Genomic DNA, 22904 nt, shown 5'->3' on the forward strand with positions numbered 1-22904 from the left:
GTTTTCCGTCTCTCTCTCTCTCTCTCTCTCTCTCTCTCTCTCTCTCTCTCTCACCCCGCTCCCTTCTCCCTTATTTGTATACCGATATATGGAGTACGTTCCAATGGTTGACTCACAAAATACTATCATTCTTCAAATGATTTTAACTATCATAACTCGATATAATCACAGGAAATTGATCGAAAATAGATTTTGAACTACTGCAGGTTGAAAGAACCGGTTGAAATCGCCGATTAAGAAAAGTCTAATTGCGTTTCAAAGATGCAGGTAGATAATTTCGGGAAGATCAGGGCGCGAGTTTATCAGAGGGGTGGGGGGGAATACAACAGCCGTAGTTATATCACGAAAGATATAATTAAATCTCGAATCTCGATCGAAGTTCGCTCTGTACGATGGAAAAAAATATTCCAATGAGCTTTTAATAAATCTCCGCCCATTAAAGTGAACCAATCGTGCAGCTTTTATATGCTGCAAAACAAGTGTTCCGTCATTACGAGTTGCATAAAGAAGCAAGGCAATTTGCATCTAACGAAGTTCGAAAGAACGCGTGATCTGATTTTTATCCTTAACGAGAAGCGATGGTTATATAGATAAGCGCATGTTTCGGGGTCCGAAGTGGGGTGAGAGGGAGATGGAAAACAACATTATTATATGTATATTTATCTGGAGCATAGAGTTCGCGATTTTTTAATACAACTTTCTTACATCATATACAATATCTTCATGTGAATGTGTTCTCGTGTAGAACACGTTTTATTCAGTAAAATTTCGAATGGCACACGCAATTATCTGTTGAAAGATTCCATCATCTCACCTTAATCTCGTCTCAAATGTCGGATTAGATGCCGTGAATCCTGCATTCTTTTACAAATTAGCCCAATTCGCGACCTTTGCGAGTGATCTGTCATCCGTCTTTATCGTAACACGTGTCGAAGGAAAATCGAACACTACCACATGTAAAACGTCGACTTCGACGTCATGCTTGGCAAGCTAGTGTGCGTGTGGGCGGACTGCGTGCGGATTGAAAGAACAAACGGAGGGATTGTAGTCAACCTTGGCATCGCAACTCTTGTAACGTAAATCTCTTTGTCACTACTGGACATTTTAATAAAAATTACGTATAAGAATGTGCTCTCTATAAAAACTAATTAATCCCATTCTCCACATCCATGTGGCTTCTTCACATTCATTCTTCGTATCAAAATCAATACATGGCTTTGACTGAACTATATGTTAGTAGAGTGGAACTGATTTTTGTCGCATCCGATCGATTGTGAAAAAAAATTGGACAGGATGCAATGTGCAAAATTGAGCAAAATATTACAAAATAATTTTCATTTTACGTAAAGAAATGCTAAGTAATTTAATTTCATAAAAAATATAAGATATATTTGTTATTTATTTGTCTCCCTGCTGTGCTAATCAGTCGTTAATGCAACTTCTGACACGTAATCTCAAATCGGAAATAAAGTTCGTATTAAAAAGTGTTTGAGCTTAAGATATGCATATCAGAAAGTTGTAACATTAAGATATGCAGAAATGTTAGAAAATCTACAATTCACAACAATTGCTACAAACATTACTTTGTGTTTAAAACACAATCTTGTAAATTATAATTTATAATCTAACGGCAGACGCCTTATTTAACGGTTAATCACCGAGAAGTGAATGATCAAAAGCGAGTTGAAAATGGAGCGAATAAAAATAAAAAAAACATATACGTTTACACGTTACACATAACGTTGATAATATTTTAAGATCCAATATACCGACATACAGCAATATTTTTCAATTGGTTTCCAGAGGCGACATAACCATCTACAAATAAGACAAATAATTAATTCTAATTAAATAGGCTCAATAATTCTTAATCATCATAAATGTATGAATGATTTTACCCTCGAACGAAAAGAAACTAGAAACTTGTTGCGAGTGCCCGAGGTTGGAAAAAAATGCTGATTTAACATCAAATGTAATAATCGCCTGTCACATATATGACGTTATGCAGGTGATTATTACCGTTTGTCTATCGTAATAATTATGAACAGAGAGCTGAAAAATTGAGCGGTAAATATGCATGGTATCTCTATATGTGAAAAATTGAAAGACGTAAACGCGCAAAATGACATATCTTATATCGTATAAATTCTCTAAGTAATTTATTGACATTACAAGGCGGCAATAATATTGGCGGCCTACAAGATACTTAATCACAATCTATAATTATTCTACGCTATTGCATTCACATATATAATTTTTTTGCGTATCTACATTGTGTATTGCCTCTTGCATAAATATCAATATCTTTAAATTAATAGAGGAATATTTATCATGTACATTTCATATAAACGTTAATTTAGTTTGCAATTGATACACGATGGATTTGTGTATAATTATTTTAACGTTTGTATTATGCATATTTGTATATTTGTAATATATTCATTACTGTAATTTTACCATTACCATTACCATTATTACCATTAACCATGATAATTACCATTATACCACTATAATTGTGTTAATTTATAAAATTTAATCGAATGATGTAACTACGCATGAGTTTCTAAATTATAATTTGAAAATGCATACACGTGTAATGTAGCGTTAAAAGGAAGTATAATTTTCAACAATCATGAACAGACTCTGCGCTTTTATATCGCTAAAACAAAAGAAATCGTATGTTACAGCGGTTCAAGTAATATAACTAACGTAATAAAGCAACCGAGTGAGTCACATCGCAAATCTTGTCTACCTACTCGCCCGTTATCTGTTATGCAAAACAATAATAAATGCAACGTATCGATGGACGCGCGTTTCTTTGCGCTCGTAACGTGTATTTTCAATCGTAAGAATTGTTCTACTGTTTTCTTTGGCGAGACATGCACACACAAAAATATATAATGCCAATAAAATAAATAATTAATTAATTAATGTAGTTGGAAACATTCAGTGTATAATTATTTACTTGAAAAAAAAAAAAAACGAAAGAGAAAAATTAGCAGCAGGAAGGCGTTCCTGAATAGATTACTTTGTCATTATCGCATATCGATGAAAATGCACGAGATAAGATCGTCGCGGGAAAACCAGAAATAGAATATCCGATAATATTCAGTAACGGGTAGCGAGGACTCCGACATTTTTCAGATTTTTTTCTTTCACATTTCAGGGATAAATCTCAATGGAATCGTTATTTATATACGCAAATACGTGGATTTGCGCCGCGCAGCAATCGTCGGTGACATCCGTGATGGAAAGTAAATCGTGTAATAAGGTCAATTTGCACAACAAATACGAGCAATGTCCTTTTAATTGCATTACGATTAAATGGCTCTTTGCTTGCGTCGAAAGCATTACTAATCGTGAGATCTCTCACGCAATAATTTTATTTAATAATTCTGTTTAAGTCGTGCGCTCGAAAGTAGATTGCGCAACTAATCGCACATGTCTATCAGAATTGTGCTGTTGTAAATCCGTTATGCAAAACAAGTAACTAAGTATTAGTTAGACGACAGTTTTATCGATTGATGCAAGATAACGTGCGTCGATTAAACGCATTTATTTCTGCCGTGAATTTTTCAGCTGAGAAATTTGTTTCTGAATATTCGCGCAAAGAATATTTTACATTGATAAAAATTCGATGTAAAATCGTACATTTCGATAAACAAAAGAATAGAATGTCAGAATGTGTATAAGATTTTATGGAATACTCGCGAACGGTTATTGCATCAAATGATACACAATGAGCTCGTTAATGCACGTATCCTCGTGTATGGTCTGACAGTTCGTCCCAAGTGTATCAATAGAACCCCATTACTGATAGCCACGGATCTCGCTCCCTAATCAAATTTAATGGAAAAATAGACCGGGGGAGTCTCGCTCGAACATATTGTGTATGTCGTCGGATAGTAACGACCCCTAATCCACGATCATCCTTCTCACATCGTCAGTCTATAGTTGGATTAGTTGGATACAACGCGTTAAGGGGACAAAGCACATCGTACGTATCTTCCGGTGAATTCACGAGAAACCGACGGACATCCGGTCTTTTTGGGATACAAGTAAGCAGTAAAAAAAGTAGAGTAAGGATAGAAGTTTTCATCGAGAGTATATGCGTTGCGACGTTCCGATTTATTTCGAGTATCTTGTCGGGCGCTCGTTCGCTCGATCGCTCGCTCGCAGTTCCTTACCTTCTTCTTCATACGAGACCGCGTTTCGATGCATAATTAAGACTTCCGCTTCGTCGATTCTTGAGCGAATTATTGAAATAATTCGATCGTAAAACTTTATGTATTGAAACGTGAATACACATACGTTTAACAGACAAGTGTTTCTTATATAAGCTTCATCAAAAATTTGTGCCTATTACTTGAGCAAATAAGTTGATGACTTTGTCGGTATTTTATTGTGGTTGTTACCTTTAAAACAAATGGGCACAATTCTATCTAACAATAAATAAATAAATCAGGATTTGTAATACCTATTATAAATACTTACAATTAGTAGTCTTTAGGCATCAGTCTTAGGCTTAGTTATCTAATAATAAACATTTTCTTACTTGAATGTAAGCGACATTTATGTGACAATTTGAGTGATAGTGAGATAGAAGTTATTAGATGGATTAGATGAGAAACTCCAATAGTCATTAATACAATTATAAATGTAATATTAATATAGAAATTAATATAATGACTACTATGCGCGTCGGTTTATTCCTTTTACAGATCAAATATTATTATAGCTTTAATATTATAAATATTTATCTCTGTATAGCAATACACACCGCTTACACCGCATATTCTAAATTTAGGTGGCAAGAAATGCGTTGCTTATATACGTCCATGCCAATAATAACCTTTACCGAATACCTATGTGCTGCACGAAGCGTCAAGTCGAAACGAAATCTCGACCTGCATGTATATTACGAAAATAGTTATTTTGAATTATTATAAAGATAATTATAAAGATAATTGTATTCTAAAAGCTAAAGCAGAAAAGTTGAAATAATTATTGTAAGTTTCTGATTTAACTTCTCATGAACTTTTCTTAATTTTTAAAGAAAGAATATGTGCTATCTACGTGTGATAAGATTAAACATTGTTATCAAATAAATCTCGACAATGATGCGAATATTGTTGCTGAAAAGTATATTTGATTTGATTGTACAGTTAAGTCAGACTCAATCAGATTCAATTCCTACGCATTAACGATCAATTGAGCAGCATGTGCCACGCGATCGTGATACTATCAATATAATATAAGGGGTGGTCTATACTTATTATTCCTTGTCATCTACAACTCTGTAAGTAATATAACAGTGTAACAATATATCCGAGTTATTTTTCCTTAAAAACTAAGGAGAGATTAATCCTATAGTAATCTGTTTCTCCGAGTATGAACAGTGGTTGCAAAGATAGTGCGCCATAAAATTTTTAATAGAGAAGAACGTATTCACAGAACTAAATTCAGAGAGTTCTTGAACGAAAGGCAGCTCGGTAAATCTGAGACACCAGATATTGTCGTATTGGTCACCGATCAACGAGTATGCAACGGGACATTTGCGTCATGTAAAATGTTAATGCCTTATGGAACGATAGCGCTTTATCACACATTTAAACACGAGCTGTCAAGCAAACTGTAGCAATTGCATCGATAAAGATGACGACCATAATAGTTCTCAGTAATAACATTAGGTTGCGATGCACCATTAGAATCGTGCGCGACTGCCACTTCGCCGGCTTCGCTTGTGTATTTCTATTATAGTTTGATAAGTCGTTTTCGGCAAGTTGTTAGCTGGTGCACAAAACTATCGCGCGATAAGAGGTCCCACTGACCAGGATCCCAGCATCCGCATCTGTGTATGCGCGCGTGTAATAGGATAGAGCGTTGCTCTAGAAAGTCTATAGAAGTCTTTAGCAACAGAAGCGGAACGGTGTTATCGCAGGTGCAGTCAAGTGGGTACCGCATATCTCGTTCTGGTGCAGATCGCGTGTGCAAATACGTGATAAATGCAGATAATACGCTAATCGCACTTCATTCGGACAAATTTTCGTCCGCGTCACGCGACAATCGGCTCGAAATTAGCCATCGAGCACATATTAACTCTAGTGGCTTTTATAAAAGTTCCAAATAAATTGCTGTCGCGCGAGTCTCATTTCGATTATCTTCAATAAATGTGTTTATTACAAACATATACGATACGCTAAAAGTAATCTTTCGGTGCAATAAAACCGTGTCAAGTACTTTCGATTTTATATGCGTATTTTTCATATCGGTTGGTATTTAAAAAAATAGACGTAAGATAATATAATAAAATTTAAAAAATGTTATATATAATGAAAATGTGCGTTGTTTTTCGCATTAAATACTTAACGTGAACTTACTCAATAAATGAATTAACATAGTAAAGTAAATCGAATGTTTTTTGTCATTGCCTTCTTATGCGGCGTCAAACGTAGATTTATTTTGATAGAATTATTGAGATAGAAATCAAGAACGCGATCGATAAAATAATAAAAATCGATTTTTTTCATTGGTTTTCCACGACCGACTAAACAGGAGCAATTGATTTATTTTGAAAACATGCACACAGACTTATCGCGACATATATTTGTTTCTTCCTCATTTACGCACGTTTACATTGTCGCGTCGGTCTATCTAGTAAACAGTTTAATTTCTGCAGCACGCATGCGATTCCATGTCAATATCAGCTCGCGAAATAATTATAACGAGGTTCCATAGACTTAAATGCCTTGGAAAACAGACTGTTATACGTAGATTACTTGAGTTATTATATCTACAATTGTATTAAGCCAGATTAAGTTTGATTTAACAATCTTATAACTAAAATGATATCACAAAATTAATACATCGATAGTCTCCATGAAATTTTATTTAATACTGTAATTCGATAACAAATGACGGTTTAAACGATCTCGCGAGTAAATTAAATTATTAGAGTAATTTATTCGTTATACGATCTTCCAGTTTTAAAGTGATCGGGCATCAAGCTTCACAAACGATTATATTACATAGCCACGTCGAGGACAACTTGTCTGTCGACACATTTAATATAATACGACTTTAATTTTAACATACACAACTTGAGTTTCGGTTTATCGGAAAAAGAAAAATCCAGTATATTAGGAATAATATTACATTCTCCAAATACCTGAATTTTTTGGTAATAATTTGGATTTATCATCTTTTTCGATTTGCATGAATTAATAAGAACCAATAGTCGGGTGACCAATTCCTCGTAAAGAGGAATTGATTTCATATGACAAAATTCCACATTGGTATATATGACTCAATTTTCCCCTACTATACGAGGATATACATAGTTTTATTATGAGTAAAAGGAATTGTACTATTGAAAGTGCGTCAGAAAGCGCTCCCCGCCGAAGAGTTGTGCATAATGAACAATGTATATATTCCTTTCCTTCCTATCTAAAAAAGGCATGTTAAATCGATACTCGCATCTCTCGAAGTCTTCTCGAAAATCTCGATCGAAGTTTATTGTTGACTCTTTTCCGCGATGCTGATTGGTTCTGTCGCTGCGCTAACTTCGTGAGCGGCTATCATAGCATAATTTTGACAATTGTGTATCTGTGTTGCGCTAAATAGCGCGCGCGTCTGTGATGTCTAGTAATAGTAAACGATAGTAACTCGCTTTGATTAAGGCTGTGTTCGGGGAACGCACTATTAGCACTATTGCATCATTCTATCTTTATCGCTCATCAGGTGTAAAACAAGGATAGAATAAACAAATAGCGCTAATAGCGCGCTCCCCGAAACCAGCCTAACTAACCATTCACTCAAGGTCTCCGACAGGTTGCTAAAACTGTTTCAACGAAACATATATGGTTACGATCGTAGTGAGACGGGCTGCGACATGACAGAATTGTTTCTCATTAAGTGCTGAAAAAGTACTCCAATAAATCGCGTTTACAAATGCACATCGAGTCGACCTCGACATCGTAAAGTCGACATTCCCAATCATTAGTTGCTGTCCAATTAAAGTCAAAATCGATTATTCCTATTCCAGAAACTTACGGTTATTTTTATCGATTTGATTTAATCGATAACTCGAAAATGAAGCGTGATGATTTCCATGACTGATTCTTTACGACATTATTTTTCGTCCTTATTTATTGGCTAACAATATTTATATTATTTAATATTTTTTCTCAATTGCAACAAACATCTTTTAGCAAATATTGCCAATTTTTATATGTTACCCATTTAGCTTCTTTTTTCTTAATTTTATAATTAGTCTAATAATCTATTACGAGTGTACAGATGTCCCGTATACATGATAAAACAAAATAGTAGGATATTTGATACATGGACAAACATCTGATATCGATACCTAGCGATTGAGCTCCGTGCCAGTCTAACACCAGGCACGCTAAAAGATACGATGCTAAAAAATGAATGCTATTCGCAAAGACATAGAAATAAAAATGCAATGGTTTATTAGTCCGCTCGCTAATGACTGTTCGAGACAATAAAATTTTGAATCGGTTCACTAACAACAGACGTAAGGCGGTTGAATCATACAATTCACCCTGTGTTTCAAGGACAGTTTCTTTCTATTAAATCTTTCTATCAAGTCTTTTAAAAGCTTCTGTTGAGCAATTCTTCGTACAACAAAACCTTACCATTCACCGTTCTGTTCCTTCTTTCCATCGAATGCGGAAACTAGCATAACATGTTCGTTCAGGATTCGCTTACCGCATCCGATTTGAAAGGCTGCAAGGAATGCTTGGGAGACCATTTTATTGAGGCCATTATTTCATTGTCGATCGTTTATCGATTGTGTAGCTTATCGAGTGTCGCGATCAAAGGACGCACGGTACGCGAACATACGGCCATGAAGATGCATTGTAATTCTCGCTGCAGCTCCACGATTTAAATCACTGAGTCGCTGAGCGGTATCAGCTTGCTAAAAGTTTATCGTTTGCAACGAAAACGAACAGTATGTTTAATCCGTCAACAATCGTAATAGAAGCCAATAAACAGCGTTCTATCGGTTTTTGTCATTGTAGAAAAATCGATTTCGTGGACTTGAAAAAATCTATGATGGCGAGTAACCGCATATTTAGATTGTGTGTTTTTATACTCGTATTATACTCGTTGGGCTCAACAGGTAATAATAAGAGAGGCGAAGTCTCTCAGTTATATATGTTTAGGACAAGGATAGCCTCGAACTATACGGTCTTTATTATGACGGTCTTCAAAGGTACCATGTCCGATTCTAGATATGCATGGTTACGACTATCAGTGACCTTCGAGCTGATAGATCGATAGGAGTCGTTGTCTTTGGCATGTTCCATTCTCCACAAGGCATATATTTAGGGGAAACAATTTCAATATCCGCGGTATACGGTGTAAATTACAATAAACACATTGCGATATACAACATAACAATAATAGCATTTGATTATTATAATTTAAAGTTTTAAATTGCGTAATAAAGTGACTCTAATTTAGATATTTTATTTTCTATTTGTTCGTTAAACATGAGGACGTACTATTTTCCAGCAAAAATTGGCAAGTCGAGCATCAGCTGAATCTATTTACCATCCATACAAATGCAAAATAAATATTAATTCTAATTTAATAGCTTTTCGATGTTTTTGCTAATGTCTTACGCGAATCGACAATTAAGTACGTTCTAGTGTTAAAATTAGACAGCTGTATCGATAAGCACGCATATTATCTCTTGCATTATGTACCAATGTGTCACGACAAACGGCAGCGTCAAATAGAAATTATTTTCTAATTTTATATGCAACACGTGCACATTTTTATGTTGTACACTTTGCAAGTATTAAATAGCATAGCAAATCGTCAGAATTTTATTTATGTATACAATATAGAATTATACGCTGGATTCGTGAAAACATGAAATTCTGTTATTATTCCAAGCTATAAAGTGATCTTGACGTTAAACTTTATGCGCATTTTTCTCTCTGGAGATACAAATACAAATTGTTACAGGGCATTGCACAGATTTGCAATTTTTATATTATTATAGAAAAAGATCAAACCACGCGTTTGCCTCGATTCCTCGATTTTTCGTCTAATTGTAAGCTTATATTCTTGCTTCTCCTCTGGCAATGCAACGCTCCTCCCTGGAGTAAAAAATAAGATCCAGTTTATCATAATAAATCACTGCAAAATTATACAAAGCTGCGGCATAATTACGCGATGATTGCAGGTCGATCCAAGGCTGATTAGATATCCTTTGATATTAAAAAACGGGGGCGTCGCCTATATATATATAAGTATCCTAAACTATATCTGTCTGTCCCTGAACCTGCAAGAATGCCTGTTGCTCCTACAGAGCGTATATAAGACTGACAGCGTTCTATTACAATGCACAGTGTTAGATTACCACCTCGTCGACAACAACTGAGCATCGCGTTGTTAGCGCTTGGAGAACTTGCTTCCACAGTTGTTCTCTGCAATTCGTGTATTGAAACTCTCAAGACACAAGTGCGGTAAAGCTCGCGGATCTTATCGTTCGTCATGGAGAACATACGCGCAACAAATCAGCTTGATGCGATTCGCATCGACAGCGACAAGACTACCAGTTTTGTGAAAGATGCACCGAGGATTACGAAATACTCGGTAAGAAGTTAAATTGAACGAGACGAAAATTAAAATAATAATCCGCCTGTATGTTGTGACACTTTAAAAACCGAATTAATATGTTTGGTGAATTTAACGTAATATGTCGAAGTGCTTCACTTCAGATTCGAGAGAAATATAATTTCTGAGGGCTCTGCTTTTAAAACCGCAAACACGGAAGATTGCAATCTCTCGAGTCCAATTGGACAGATAGATAAACAATTATTATTATATTTTGTAAGAACGCGATAGCCCAACAGCATTATTTCTGCTTGTGGTTCTTACTTTTTAGTTTTTTTTTATATTATTTATGTTACATATTACGCATTCGCGACATTTTCTCTCTGGAATATATCACTATTTTATTTCACGTAATAAACATGAAGATTGTTTTCGCACGTACTGATCGCGTCGAAATGTTTGATCGTATCAAAATTATATCGTTTCTTTTGACCCGTTAATTTGTCATCGAATATGACACTTCCTTCGAAGTAAATGATACTTCTCCAAGGGATAGAGTCACTCTTTGTCTTGCACGGTGATGATGTACGCGTAAACGTGCGATGATCTAATCATTTTCTCACGGTAATTGTAGGACAGACATTATTATGCAGATTATTAATTACGCTGAAAAAAAACTGTGTGTAAGATCTTTTAATGTAAGTAACGACGCGCTCCCTTTGACATGACGTAACTCGAATGATGACAGCGCGCGTCTTCACATCGCATCCTTCTGCAAACGTAATGACATAATGTTCAGATGCTGGCTCCCTTAATTGCGACAAATATTATTAGCATATGAAGCAAACGATTATTTTATAATTTAGCAAATTATTATTAAATAACTTATCAGAGGAAGGACATTTCAAATTGCACGCGCGAACAATAACGGTGTAACATTCAAGGCAAAAGAGTTTTGCATTCAACAAGGTTTTCTCGCGTTCTAAATTACGCGTCATGACATCGCGACATAACAACAAAGTTACCGTCTCAGAAGATGTCCGTTCAATATCCAAAAACTGATTCAATATTTTTGATGGAAAATATCTAAACGTCCTACTTTGTTTTTTTTTTTTTTTTTTAGAGAATTTTTAGTCCCACGTTATTTTGTATCTCTATGCCATTTGCGAAGCTGTCGTGTCAAAACGCATATCGCATCCGCACGCAGGCGGTCTTATCAACTCTTACAAATCACTGTCTAGAAGTAGATCAATGACAAATTAGCGTTGGGCGACGTTGACCGCGCAATGACCGATCGTGATAAAATGCGTTTGATAAACGAGAATGCTTCACGCGCGTCAACGTGACGTGCGGTGCCGGGTGCGTGTAATAAAGCTGGCGCATCATTTCCATGTGTATGAAAGTCTCCTCTGAATCCTCGATTCGAGGATCATGTCGCAGCGTTCCGCGCAAATTACGCTGAATTTACATTTCCTATTGTTGGAATTGCGTGATGCACGTCTCGTGTTCCGATTAACTATGAACATCTCAAGGTACGGTTAGCTCTGATCAAAATATGCGTCAATCATCAAATAGTAGCGTTCGATATAAAAAAAATGTATCAGATATCTCGTAAAATTTCTCCCGTATCGACACTATATTGTAAAATATTGACTAATAACATTTTCAATTTCCTTTTGTAATTTCTAAAGAAATAACATTAATGTCTATGAATATAAAAATTGTATCGGAATATTACATTCTTCTCTTATAATAATGTCAAATAATTTTCGTAAAATCTCACATTCTCATTTTCGTAATGTTCTTATTTTAGTTGGCCGATTCGGCTGACGGATCGAACGGTGGTATGGATTATCATATCGAGATAATTAATAAGGATGACAAACTGAAGGTGCTGAAGTTCCTAAGGAGATTCTTCTTCAGAGATGAGCCGCTCAATCAGAGCATCCAATTGATTCCAGAGGGTGAAGACAGTACTTGCATGGAATTGGAGGATTACTGCAGCCACTCGTCGCTCGAAAATAATTTGAGTCTGATGGCAGTTTCCGCGAGTGGTGCAATTGTTGGAGTTCTGCTCAGTGGTAAAGTTGTACTTGATGAAATTTTTTTATAGAGACGATGTTTTTTCCTCAAATCTTCGAAAATATATAGTTCGATTACGACACACGTCACGTTTCCAGTGGATTTCATTTCTCGTGGATTTTACCGTTTTACGTCATCAGATCAATCGTCTCATTGTATCTTCCGAGCAATGGTTATCAAGCACATGTTCTCAGAATTTTTAAATTATTGCGCACAAATGCTAAATTATTATTTTTATTTTGTTGATAATGTGAAAGTGATTGAAAATATTTTACAATTGTCTAACGTCTATTTGTCGTTTGTAATATTTTATTAAATATCGTTTTTGTTAGTTTGATCTTTCATATTTGCAGCCAAAGAAGCTATATTTGTTAATACATCTGAATCGATGCTCCTTTGGATGAATATATCCATATTCATTAATATAAATATAAAAAATAAAGAAAGATATGAATATGTACATTTATCTTTAGTCTCTTAAAATACGTACGGTTGTATCGTTTCGCTTGAGCAGATGTAAAAATTACCAGTTAATTTGAAATGTATCTCAACCGTATTCAAATAAATGCACACGGAAAGAAAAGACCGAAGAAATACAACGGTACCGTTTGACGTTACGTAAAATGCTACGGATCTCGAATAATACCGTGAGTTATTATCCGATACCGGTTTTGTGACTCGAAATAGATAATTACATCACGTCATCTGCTGATAAATATGTATCTACATTAAAATGCACAAACAACACGACATTCGAAAATCGCATTTATAAATTATCGCATCGCGCGTGTGCGAATCGCTAACGGTGCTGCGAAGATGTTAATCAAAGACTTAAATGCAATTTAAAATCAACGATGTGGATAGATATAATAACGTAGATAATAGTTTAAGTCGTTAAGCAAAAATAGCAAGGCTGTTAAAAGTCAAAAAAGAAGATATCTTTTAAAACTTATAATAATCTTCAAAGTAATATTTTTAAATAAAAGAAACAAAGAGAAGAAAGGAAAACATTATATCTATAAAAAGATTCAAAAAGTACATTTACAAGTAAAGAAATATTATCGATACACAGTAATAATAGGTTTATACGTCACAGTTTAACATTAAAGACAGATTAACTGGATCTACATAGTTATCACTCGTTTCGTCTTTTAATATATGCGGAATATTAATTTGTAAAGTTCATAAAAAAAAGGAGATATCACGTAACATACTACTACAAGAATCAGGCAATATATTCCTTCATTAAAAACTGGAAATATAGCTATGCTACATTTTACGTTTAAGTAGTGAGATTTTATATTCAGATATACTTTGAAATTTTCGTTGAATAATACGATTCATATTACATACAAATATTTAAGTAATTTAGAATTGATTTTTCCACATCAAAAATATCAAAGCATTTTATAAAGGATATCTAAATTGTATGTCAAATGACGGGACAAATTAAATCAACCTGTATAGGAGTCTAGTATACTGAAGAATTTTTTAACACCTTTGTTATACGTTACATATTTGTACCCTAGTTCCATATCATATCTTAATTTAATTCCTGGCTTATCATTTACTAATTTAATAATTGATAGTCGTTAGCTGTCGTTAATTGATAATATATGCAAAATGTATCACAAGGCGTATAACTATGTGTATATGTATACATATGTATGCACGTCGTGTTATATTATGCAAAAACGTATCTATTAAAATAATTTTTCGACTTTGCTCTCAATGAATATTGAAATGTAAGAATTGAGAAAAAACTGTTGTTCGAAATGATAAAAAAAATCATCTATGATTGTATTGATTGTAAATAATGAGAAGAAGAAACTGTTAATTGATTTTGAACTTAATAATTGCGTATTAATATATATATATATAAACCAAAACTTATTATTAAAACTCATAAACTCATAAACTATCTTTATTGCTTATCCCCGGAGGGTTTGCAAGTCGTTTTTGTAAGGAACGTTACCCAAACCTTTACACTACTACCCTTTCTCCTCTCATTTTAACCCTTTTGGACCAACGGCTTAACGTCTCTTTCCGAAAGACGGAGCCCAGTTTGCTCCGCACAAGAGCCTATCTTGCACAGAGGGGCGCAGCTTCGGAAAAACATTCCATGTCCAAAACTTATTATTAAATAATATTATTAAATAGTTTAACTTATTTATTATTAAATAGATTATTAAATATAATTTTTAATATAAATTAATCATGTAACTGTAGATAGACGTGGATTTACAGTTTTTTTACCTTTTACAGGTAAAATGGATCCTCCGTCGAACGAAGAACCAGAATACATACAATCGTGTAAAAACGCGAAATTTAAAAAGATACTAAGATTATTGCACCATATAGACAAAGGTGTAAACATAGATGGACAATATCGGGATTTCAACGTTCTAGAGGTCAGAATAATTTCGGTGGATACAAATTGGAGAGGAAAAGGTGTCGGGAAAACGCTCATAGAAAAGTCGATGTAAATATTATCTATAAATCTATAATGTTTAGAGATCAAATTCGAATGAGAGATGCATTCAAGAGCGAGCAATAATATATTCTTGACCTATTTATAAATTACAGGGAAATGGCAAAGGAGCAAGGATTTCATTATATCAGGGCAGACTGCACGTCCTTTTTTTCCGGTAAGTTATGCGTGCGACTTGGCTTCGACGCAATATACAATCTTAATTATAACGACTACGTGGATGAGGACGGGAAGCCAATCTTTTCACCCGCGTCACCTCACACGGCGGCTGTTGCATATATAAAGAAATTATGAACATAAAGTTTAAAGACGTGTGTGATATTGAAGAGAGAGTATGTCTGGAACAACCAAAAGTTTGATGTAAAGTACGAAAAAAAAAAAATAAGACACGTCACATATTAAAAATGTATACCGATATCTACATTGTAAAGAGAGCTAGTAGAAAATAAAATATATTTTATAATTTACTGTACAATATATATGTGAAAATTGCATATCATTATATAAGTGTAACGCTAACCATTGTAAATACAATAACTATTTCGAAAAACGATTAGATATAAAATAGCATAGATGTTTCTACGTCTACATGCGCAACAAATATATTATTGGTGTAAATGTAATACCACCGATATATATATATATGATATATGTATATTATGTAAGTTGAAGTATAGAGAATGTTTAATTCATTTTTTTGTATGTAGCATCAAAATATATCCATATCTAAAAAGAGATATTGTAAAATATACGTGAAATATTGTATTATAAAAATTATTTTCTTATCGTAGCGCAGTTTTTCCCTTATTCTATATATATATAAATATATATATATAATTGAGGCATTGGGTAAAAACATTCTGTACCTTGTTTTATAGGTTTAAGATGTTAAGATTATAATGTATCATGCTTTCAAATTTTCTTTATTATGAGTAGATAAACAAGGTCTTATAAAAAGAATCTAAAAAGTATAAATATAAAAACATCTCTGTATAATAATCACACAATAATAGGATTTATCTTTAGTATAACAGGAAGGCAAAGGATAGAGAAAGAAGCAAAAAAAAACACTGATGTCTCTAATAACTGCTATTTTTTAATTTCTAATAAAATTTTTGCTAACATTCATTACTGTCTTTCGTCAGGTACTCGTTCAGATCCTCTGCGGAATTTATATTTTTTATAACAAACTGATTGGTTCTAGTGTGTGCCGAGTTTCGAATTTGTTGGTATTCGTTCTCTATTCGAGCATTTCGCAAAGTTACTATCTTTCTCACTTTAATAGTATAGAGCATGAAAATAAGTTGTAGCAACCCCAACCCACAAAACACCAGGGCTATTAGGAGGCCAAAAAACGCATTTGGCTTTTGCTGAGACGGTGGCCACGGTCCTCCTGCCGTACGTACTTCATATTCCCATTGACTCCCATATTGTCTGCAACAATATGTTGCATTAATTGCATTAGATTTTTTGCTTCCACATGTACGTGCAATAGAAGGCACAAATCCGGGAAAATGCAAAAGTAAAAATCCTCAAGATACAACTTAATTTCACATTACACAATCATTAGAATTTTTTTAACAAATCAATATTCTAATGTATTATATTAACTTACGTGTTCTGTGAATGATATGTGTAGGATGGATTGTATCTACAGTATTTCAATTCAAAATCATATTGACGCCTTGCACTTTCCTTTCCGAGAATCGTATATGCCTCATTCAACTTGACAAAATCAGCATGATCTTGTTTTCCACTAGTATCAGGATGCAGCTAGCAAAAACAAAATTTGCAATTTATACAATTGTAAAATATAGAATAGTGAAAGCAAAAAGTATGCCATTTACATTCATTTAATACCAACTAAAGTAAAATAAAGTTATAATAAATTCTCCAAATATAAAACAAATTATCTAGAGTGTTACACACTTGTTTTGACAACCTGATAAAAGCTTGTCTGATGTCTTTCTGTGACGCATCGGGTGGAACATTTAAAGTTTCATAATGATTCTGCTGGTACCTTTAAAAGGAACGTGCTACATTGGCAGTAATTAAATTTGTTTCTTTTAGTAGGATGACATTAATTTCTGCACTCGGAACAAAATAATTAAATAAATATATATTCCCATCTCATATATTAGAGGATGGCAAAGGAAAGAAAAGGATTGTAAAAGAATACAAAAAGTGACTAGCTAAAAAAAAAAACAAAATTATCGTTTGACAGCGATTATATTATAATGTAACGTGATGAGACAAGATACTAACCTCTGAGTCCCGTAACTTCTGGCCACGCAACAGATTTCCGGCTTGCACACTCGGAGGAATTGTGCCATTACAACAACGGTTCAACAACACGATGTTTCTCAACAAAGCGATAAGTCATTTCGGGGACTCGAGACATTTTGTGGATCGACGGTCCCAACAGTCCGTCTGTCATACCAGTCAGACCGTCGTCATTTTTCATGCAAAAAAATTACGAAAATAACATCGCATGCGTCGTCAAAGCGGTCAAAGTGATTTCCTTCCTACTCCGCGTTTGATAATCGGTAAATAATGTTGTGTAGGAGACCTACTTTATCAGTCGCTACCCTAAGACGCCGACGCCGACGTTGGCCGACCGGGCGACGTTTTGTTATTTGATGTTTGGAAATTGCGCGATCTGTGCTCACGCGTGGCACCACTGTGAACGGGAACGGGGAAGGTGGGCGAGCTGGGCGAGCAAGGTCTTGATTGGCCGTCAAAAGTTGTTTACGTTAGGAAACCGCGGTTTGAAAGTTGATGCGGCTGCGGCGATCGGAGCGAGACTCGAGAGGCGAGACCGCGACACATCTCCGGCATTTACGACCCGTATTTCTCGTGCCGGGCCCGACGATGGTGCGATACGCCGCCCTGAAAGGACTGTACGACCTGGAGAAGACGATCGGTAGCGGTGGCTTCGCCAAAGTCAAACTCGCGACTCACGTCGCTACCGGCGAAAAGGTTGCCATCAAGATTATGGAGAAGACTGCGTTAGGTGTAAGTAAAATCTCAATTGTTTATGTCTTTTTAAGAAAAGGGAATTTTTCTTTTTAATTTTTTTTCACCTTCTTTCTTTTGACATTGCTTTCTCTCTCTCTCTCTCTCTCTATTCTATCTTGAAACATATACTTAGGGCCGGTTTCACCATCTCCGATTAACTGTAACCTTCGATTAAACTCACTCTTCGTCTCTTTCTAAGGGGGACAGTTAGAAAGAGATGAAGAGTGAGTTTAATCAAAGGTTACAGTTAATCGACGTTGGTGAAACTGGCCCTTACTGTACAATTATTTATTCTAGGAAGATTTACCAAGGGTGAAGGTCGAAGTGGAGGCACTTAAAACACTGCTGCATCAACACATCTGTAGGCTGTATCAAGTGATAGAGACGGACAGTCATTATTTCATGGTGATGGAATATTGTTCTGGTGGAGAACTGTTTGATCACATAGGTAAGCCGTAAGCGTTACATACGACCGCGACGTAAAGAATCTTTTGTTATTTTCAACAGCTGTTAATATTAATGACATTGTTGTGCTTGTATTGCAGTTGAGAAAAACCGATTGTCGGAATCTGACTCGCGCAAATTTTTTTGCCAAATAGTGTCTGCTGTTGCATACATGCACAATTTGGGATATGCTCATAGAGATTTAAAGCCTGTAAATATATTTTCTGTCTTTTGCAATATATCTATATTATTTGAATAGAATTATTCTTTTATTCTTTTTTTTCACAGGAAAATGTTTTATTGGATAAAGATGAGAATTTAAAGTTGATTGACTTTGGGCTATGCGCAAAACCCAAAATGGGAATTCAGGCACATTTATATACCTCTTGCGGTTCTCCCACGTATGCTGCACCAGAGCTTATAATGGGAAAGAAATATCTAGGTAACTGAGCTTCACAAATGTTTTTGACATTTCACTGTAATGTAATATTTAATTAAAGATACAAAATTTCTTTGCAGGCTCAGAAGTAGATATCTGGAGTATGGGAGTTCTTCTTTACGCCTTATTGTGTGGCTTTTTGCCTTTCGATGACAATAATTTAGAGAACTTGTATAAAAAAATACTTGTAAGTTCTACAATTGCCATCTGCATATTATGACACAAACACATAAATTACAAATTTGTTCTAGACTGGCAAATATGAGGAACCATATTGGTTGTCCAATGATAGTAAAACACTGATCAAGTCAATGTTACAAATCAATCCGGTAAAGAGAATCACCATTCACGAATTATGTCGTCATCCATGGATTACGGGAAATCCTCGAAAGCCTATATCATTCATTCACGGAATAGAAGTAAGAATTTGGTGTACAGAAATTGATTTTATAGCTTTAAATGTTTTATGAAATTCCTTTTTTTCCATGTAAATGTTTAGTTTGAAAAAGATGACGAGGTATTGAGTACTATGTCTGCCATTTGCGGTCGGAATAGCACAGATATATGGAAGAAACTTGTGCAGAGTGATAGAACCGATTACAGAACGGCTACATATCTGTTGTTACTTGACAGAAAATTACGTGGATTTTCATTGAAAATAACATCTACGATGAAGTCTCATCTTAAGCAAGAAATGGTAAGTTAAATGTTTTTTCAATATGAGATTGATATATTTAATCGTATAAATTTTGTTCTCTCTATAGAATGGCACAAATGTTCCACAACGTGAAATAATAGCCAACAATTTTATAACCAAACTTGATCATTCTCCAAGAAGCAGAACAAACAACGAGCAATCTCCAACGATTGATGTCACTTATGATGTACTGCCTAAAAGAACTGAAAATAAATTTATAGAACCATATATATCGACAAGAAAAAGATTACGAAGTAGAGACTGTGACGATGTATCATCGCCTGGTAAGTATTTTATCATCATTACAACATCCTAATCCTGTTTATCCTATTTATCGTTTTTTTTTACAAACAATAACATTTTAAGTTTTATTGAATTATCATCATTTTATCTTCAGAAACTTTTCACGATGATAAATATATCAATCTCATATTTCTAGATATGTCGATTTTTTATGTTTTTGACGTTTTTGTACGTTTTGCAACTGTACGTGCAACTGTTTATGAAACGCGTTGTATCGCAGGTATCGTAGGTAGTTCCATAGTACATTTTCTAAAGTTTACTTCTAATTAGGAGATGCTAGCACCACCTAATTAGAAACTTTAATGAAAGTTTCCGACTGCGATAAATTACAGTAGTCGCGCGAAAAGCAGATAATTACCTCGAGAAGAGCAATGACTTGCTAACAAACGTAATTTGAACTTAAGAATTTCCGTGTACAAGAATTCTTCCCCAAAACTCCTTAGAAGATGCACTATCTCCCAAGCACCACTACATTTGAAACCTTGTCATTCAGAAGAGTATTAAACTTTTCAGTAATCCTATCTGTATAGTTTGTTAATAATACATAAATAATATTGAAGTTATGCTTATGTAATTTGGCTTTTTATAATATTACTATAGTTCCAACAAAGAGGCTGCTTGAAAATAGACCAGCTACTCCAACGCAATTCTCAACACCAGATTCCAAGTAAGCTTATGAGTAATATGAAAATAATATAACAAATACGATAAAGATGTTCAAAAATATAATATTTTTTAGAGTTCCTCAGACATCTACACCTGGTAGTGCAAGAAAAGTTATGATGGGCTTAGAGCGAGGGTTGAATCGAGTAAGGTATGTTCTTACACCGAAAAGACGAGTGAAGAACGAAAACACCAATCCGGATGAACCAAATATATTGTCGGGGAAGGTATGTCTCACATTTAAATTATGAAAATATCATTGAAAGAAGTTTTCATCTCGCAAACCGCGGTAAATTGTATTTTGTTATCAAAGGGTCTTTCTAACGTATCTGCAACATGCAGCGGTTGCCCAAAACATGTCCTCTCGAAATTACGAAGAGCACTTCGGCAAAAGGGTATAATGTGCCGTCAAAAAGGGTAACTATAATTTTATCTTGAACACTGTATTCCCTATATTGTTGCATTATCGAAAACATATATCGTCGTAGATTCATTTTGCAAGGAGAAACTGAAGAATCCTTTCCGGAAGGTAAAAAAGATTCGGCGAAATCGATTTCTTCGCAGAATTCCTGTTCTTTCGAATTGGAAGTCTGCCTCTTAGAGATCGATCCGAACGGTAAACGATTAGTCGGCATTCGTCGGAAAAGATTAAAGGGTGATGCATGGGTTTACAAACGCGTCTGTGAGGAAATTCTTGCTCTCACTGCAGAAGATATTTCCACAGATTCAGAGGTTACTTCTGAATCTAAGTGTCCTATTTGAGAAAAATGACTTTCATAATTACATATTTCTACGAAGTAGATTTCTCAATATAGACGCTCTAACAATCTAATTATATGAGAAACGGACCTCTTAATAGTTATATAATGATACTAACGATAAGATTGATGTTTTATAATAAAAAGATCGACGTTATGTGCAACAGCTAGTGTAAGACTTAAAAGTATGCAATTTCTAAAATATATTCAAATGTTTAATTTAATCATCAGGAAGAGATTATGTTGCTTATAATGTACATTTATTTTCGTTAAAGGGATAAAACTATCTATGACTAAGTGTAACAAGATCTGTAAAGATCTATAAATATATTTTTTGAGGTACGGGTAATGTAAGTGAAATTATAATGTAATAGTATTTACGTGATATGTCAATTTAATAAATTTATTATCGCTCCTATATATCTTTTTATTATCTATATCCAAAATAAAAGCGAAATATATCCATTAAAATAAGATTGTAACGAAAAATACATCATAACATCATATCTCGACAAATTTTGATATCAAGGAGAAATAAATTATCGTTTTTTTCCACTTTTCATGTAACATCGGTATTGATCTGAAGAATGTTCCGACCAACGCGATCGACTGTTCTATGGACAGCACAAAGAAATTTCCTGTGCGAGCACTTTGAGTGCTCCTTGCTTGCCCCTTTCTGTCCAGAATATGTAAAGCTCAATTTCGCGTTTATACCGCAGATATAAAGTATCGCGGCCCGTTTGAACCGGTCCGCAGGCTCCGCCACCGACCGGTATAGAACTATAGCCGGTATAGACAGGCGAAGATATAAAATCACCACAAATCGATCAGCATAAAGTACTGCCGCACGTTTACTTCACTTTCGCTTTATGGGAAGACGAAACCGACCTTTTATCTTTGCCCGCTCAATAATCGCCGGCACTGCCCCGCGCGTAGCTACGTAGACAGGTATCACAGGTATATCCCTCTCGCGCGCCCAGACCCAGTCCGATCGGCCGCTGTTTTTTTCCCCGTACCGATTCGGTACCGGTGCGAGACAAAGCCAGGTTGCTGCGGCTTACCTTACAATTGCTGTACTTGCAGCGCGTACACTAAAAAAAAAATTGAAAAATGTGCAGATTGCCCGCAGAGTTGTAATATGACCATGTGAGGTATCAACGTCCACTTTTGGCGATTTTTCTACAGAAACTGAAATAGAACATTGAAAAAAGAATGTTAAGACGAAGAAAGAGTACAGCAATTGTATTGAAGAAAAAATATCTACGCAAGAAGAATAAGAAAATGTCACCTATATCAAGCCCGTATCACACTACGGATAATCAGAATAAAGAAAACTAAAGGGCCTTGGCACATAGTAAAACTTAAGCAGTAAAACTTAAGCAGTAAGGAATCAACGGTATGGATTTGCTGATT

At 34.9% G+C, this 22904-nt stretch overlaps 3 protein-coding genes across 4 annotated transcripts; 2 read left to right on the plus strand and 1 right to left on the minus strand.

Annotated features, from left to right (window-relative positions):
- Nucleotides 1-3908: 3908 nt before the first annotated feature.
- LOC139772319 (arylalkylamine N-acetyltransferase 1) lies at nucleotides 3909-15920 on the plus strand. Of its 2 annotated transcripts, none has more exons than XM_071705920.1 (4): nucleotides 3909-4058; nucleotides 12410-12677; nucleotides 14944-15160; nucleotides 15265-15920. In XM_071705920.1, the coding sequence occupies exons 2-4, from the start codon at nucleotides 12443-12445 to the stop codon at nucleotides 15461-15463; spliced, it is 651 nt and encodes a 216-aa protein (XP_071562021.1). In that variant the 5' UTR covers nucleotides 3909-4058; nucleotides 12410-12442; the 3' UTR covers nucleotides 15464-15920. The 2 variants fall into 2 exon arrangements, with proteins under 2 accessions (XP_071562021.1, XP_071562019.1); XM_071705918.1 differs by lacking the exon at nucleotides 3909-4058 and adding an exon at nucleotides 10369-10635.
- A 325-nt stretch (nucleotides 15921-16245) lies between these two features.
- On the minus strand, nucleotides 16246-17635 carry LOC139772320 (dnaJ homolog subfamily C member 4). The gene is made up of 4 exons (XM_071705921.1): nucleotides 17435-17635; nucleotides 17099-17189; nucleotides 16785-16942; nucleotides 16246-16603 (listed from the first exon to the last, which is right to left on the minus strand). Exons 1-4 carry the CDS (start codon nucleotides 17500-17502, stop codon nucleotides 16288-16290), a joined length of 633 nt encoding a protein of 210 aa, XP_071562022.1. The 5' UTR covers nucleotides 17503-17635; the 3' UTR covers nucleotides 16246-16287.
- A 118-nt stretch (nucleotides 17636-17753) lies between these two features.
- Nucleotides 17754-21911, plus strand: LOC139772318 (maternal embryonic leucine zipper kinase). The gene is made up of 12 exons (XM_071705917.1): nucleotides 17754-18184; nucleotides 18485-18635; nucleotides 18733-18842; nucleotides 18920-19073; nucleotides 19151-19257; nucleotides 19322-19489; nucleotides 19570-19767; nucleotides 19835-20051; nucleotides 20671-20737; nucleotides 20810-20960; nucleotides 21047-21150; nucleotides 21222-21911. Exons 1-12 carry the CDS (start codon nucleotides 17948-17950, stop codon nucleotides 21493-21495), a joined length of 1938 nt encoding a protein of 645 aa, XP_071562018.1. The 5' UTR covers nucleotides 17754-17947; the 3' UTR covers nucleotides 21496-21911.
- Nucleotides 21912-22904: the final 993 nt, after the last annotated feature.

Source organism: Temnothorax nylanderi, unplaced genomic scaffold (genome assembly GCF_030848795.1).
Source record: "Temnothorax nylanderi isolate EJ_2023f unplaced genomic scaffold, tnyl_v1.0 TNYL_tig0048_pilon, whole genome shotgun sequence".
NCBI classification, from domain to species: domain Eukaryota; kingdom Metazoa; phylum Arthropoda; class Insecta; order Hymenoptera; family Formicidae; genus Temnothorax; species Temnothorax nylanderi.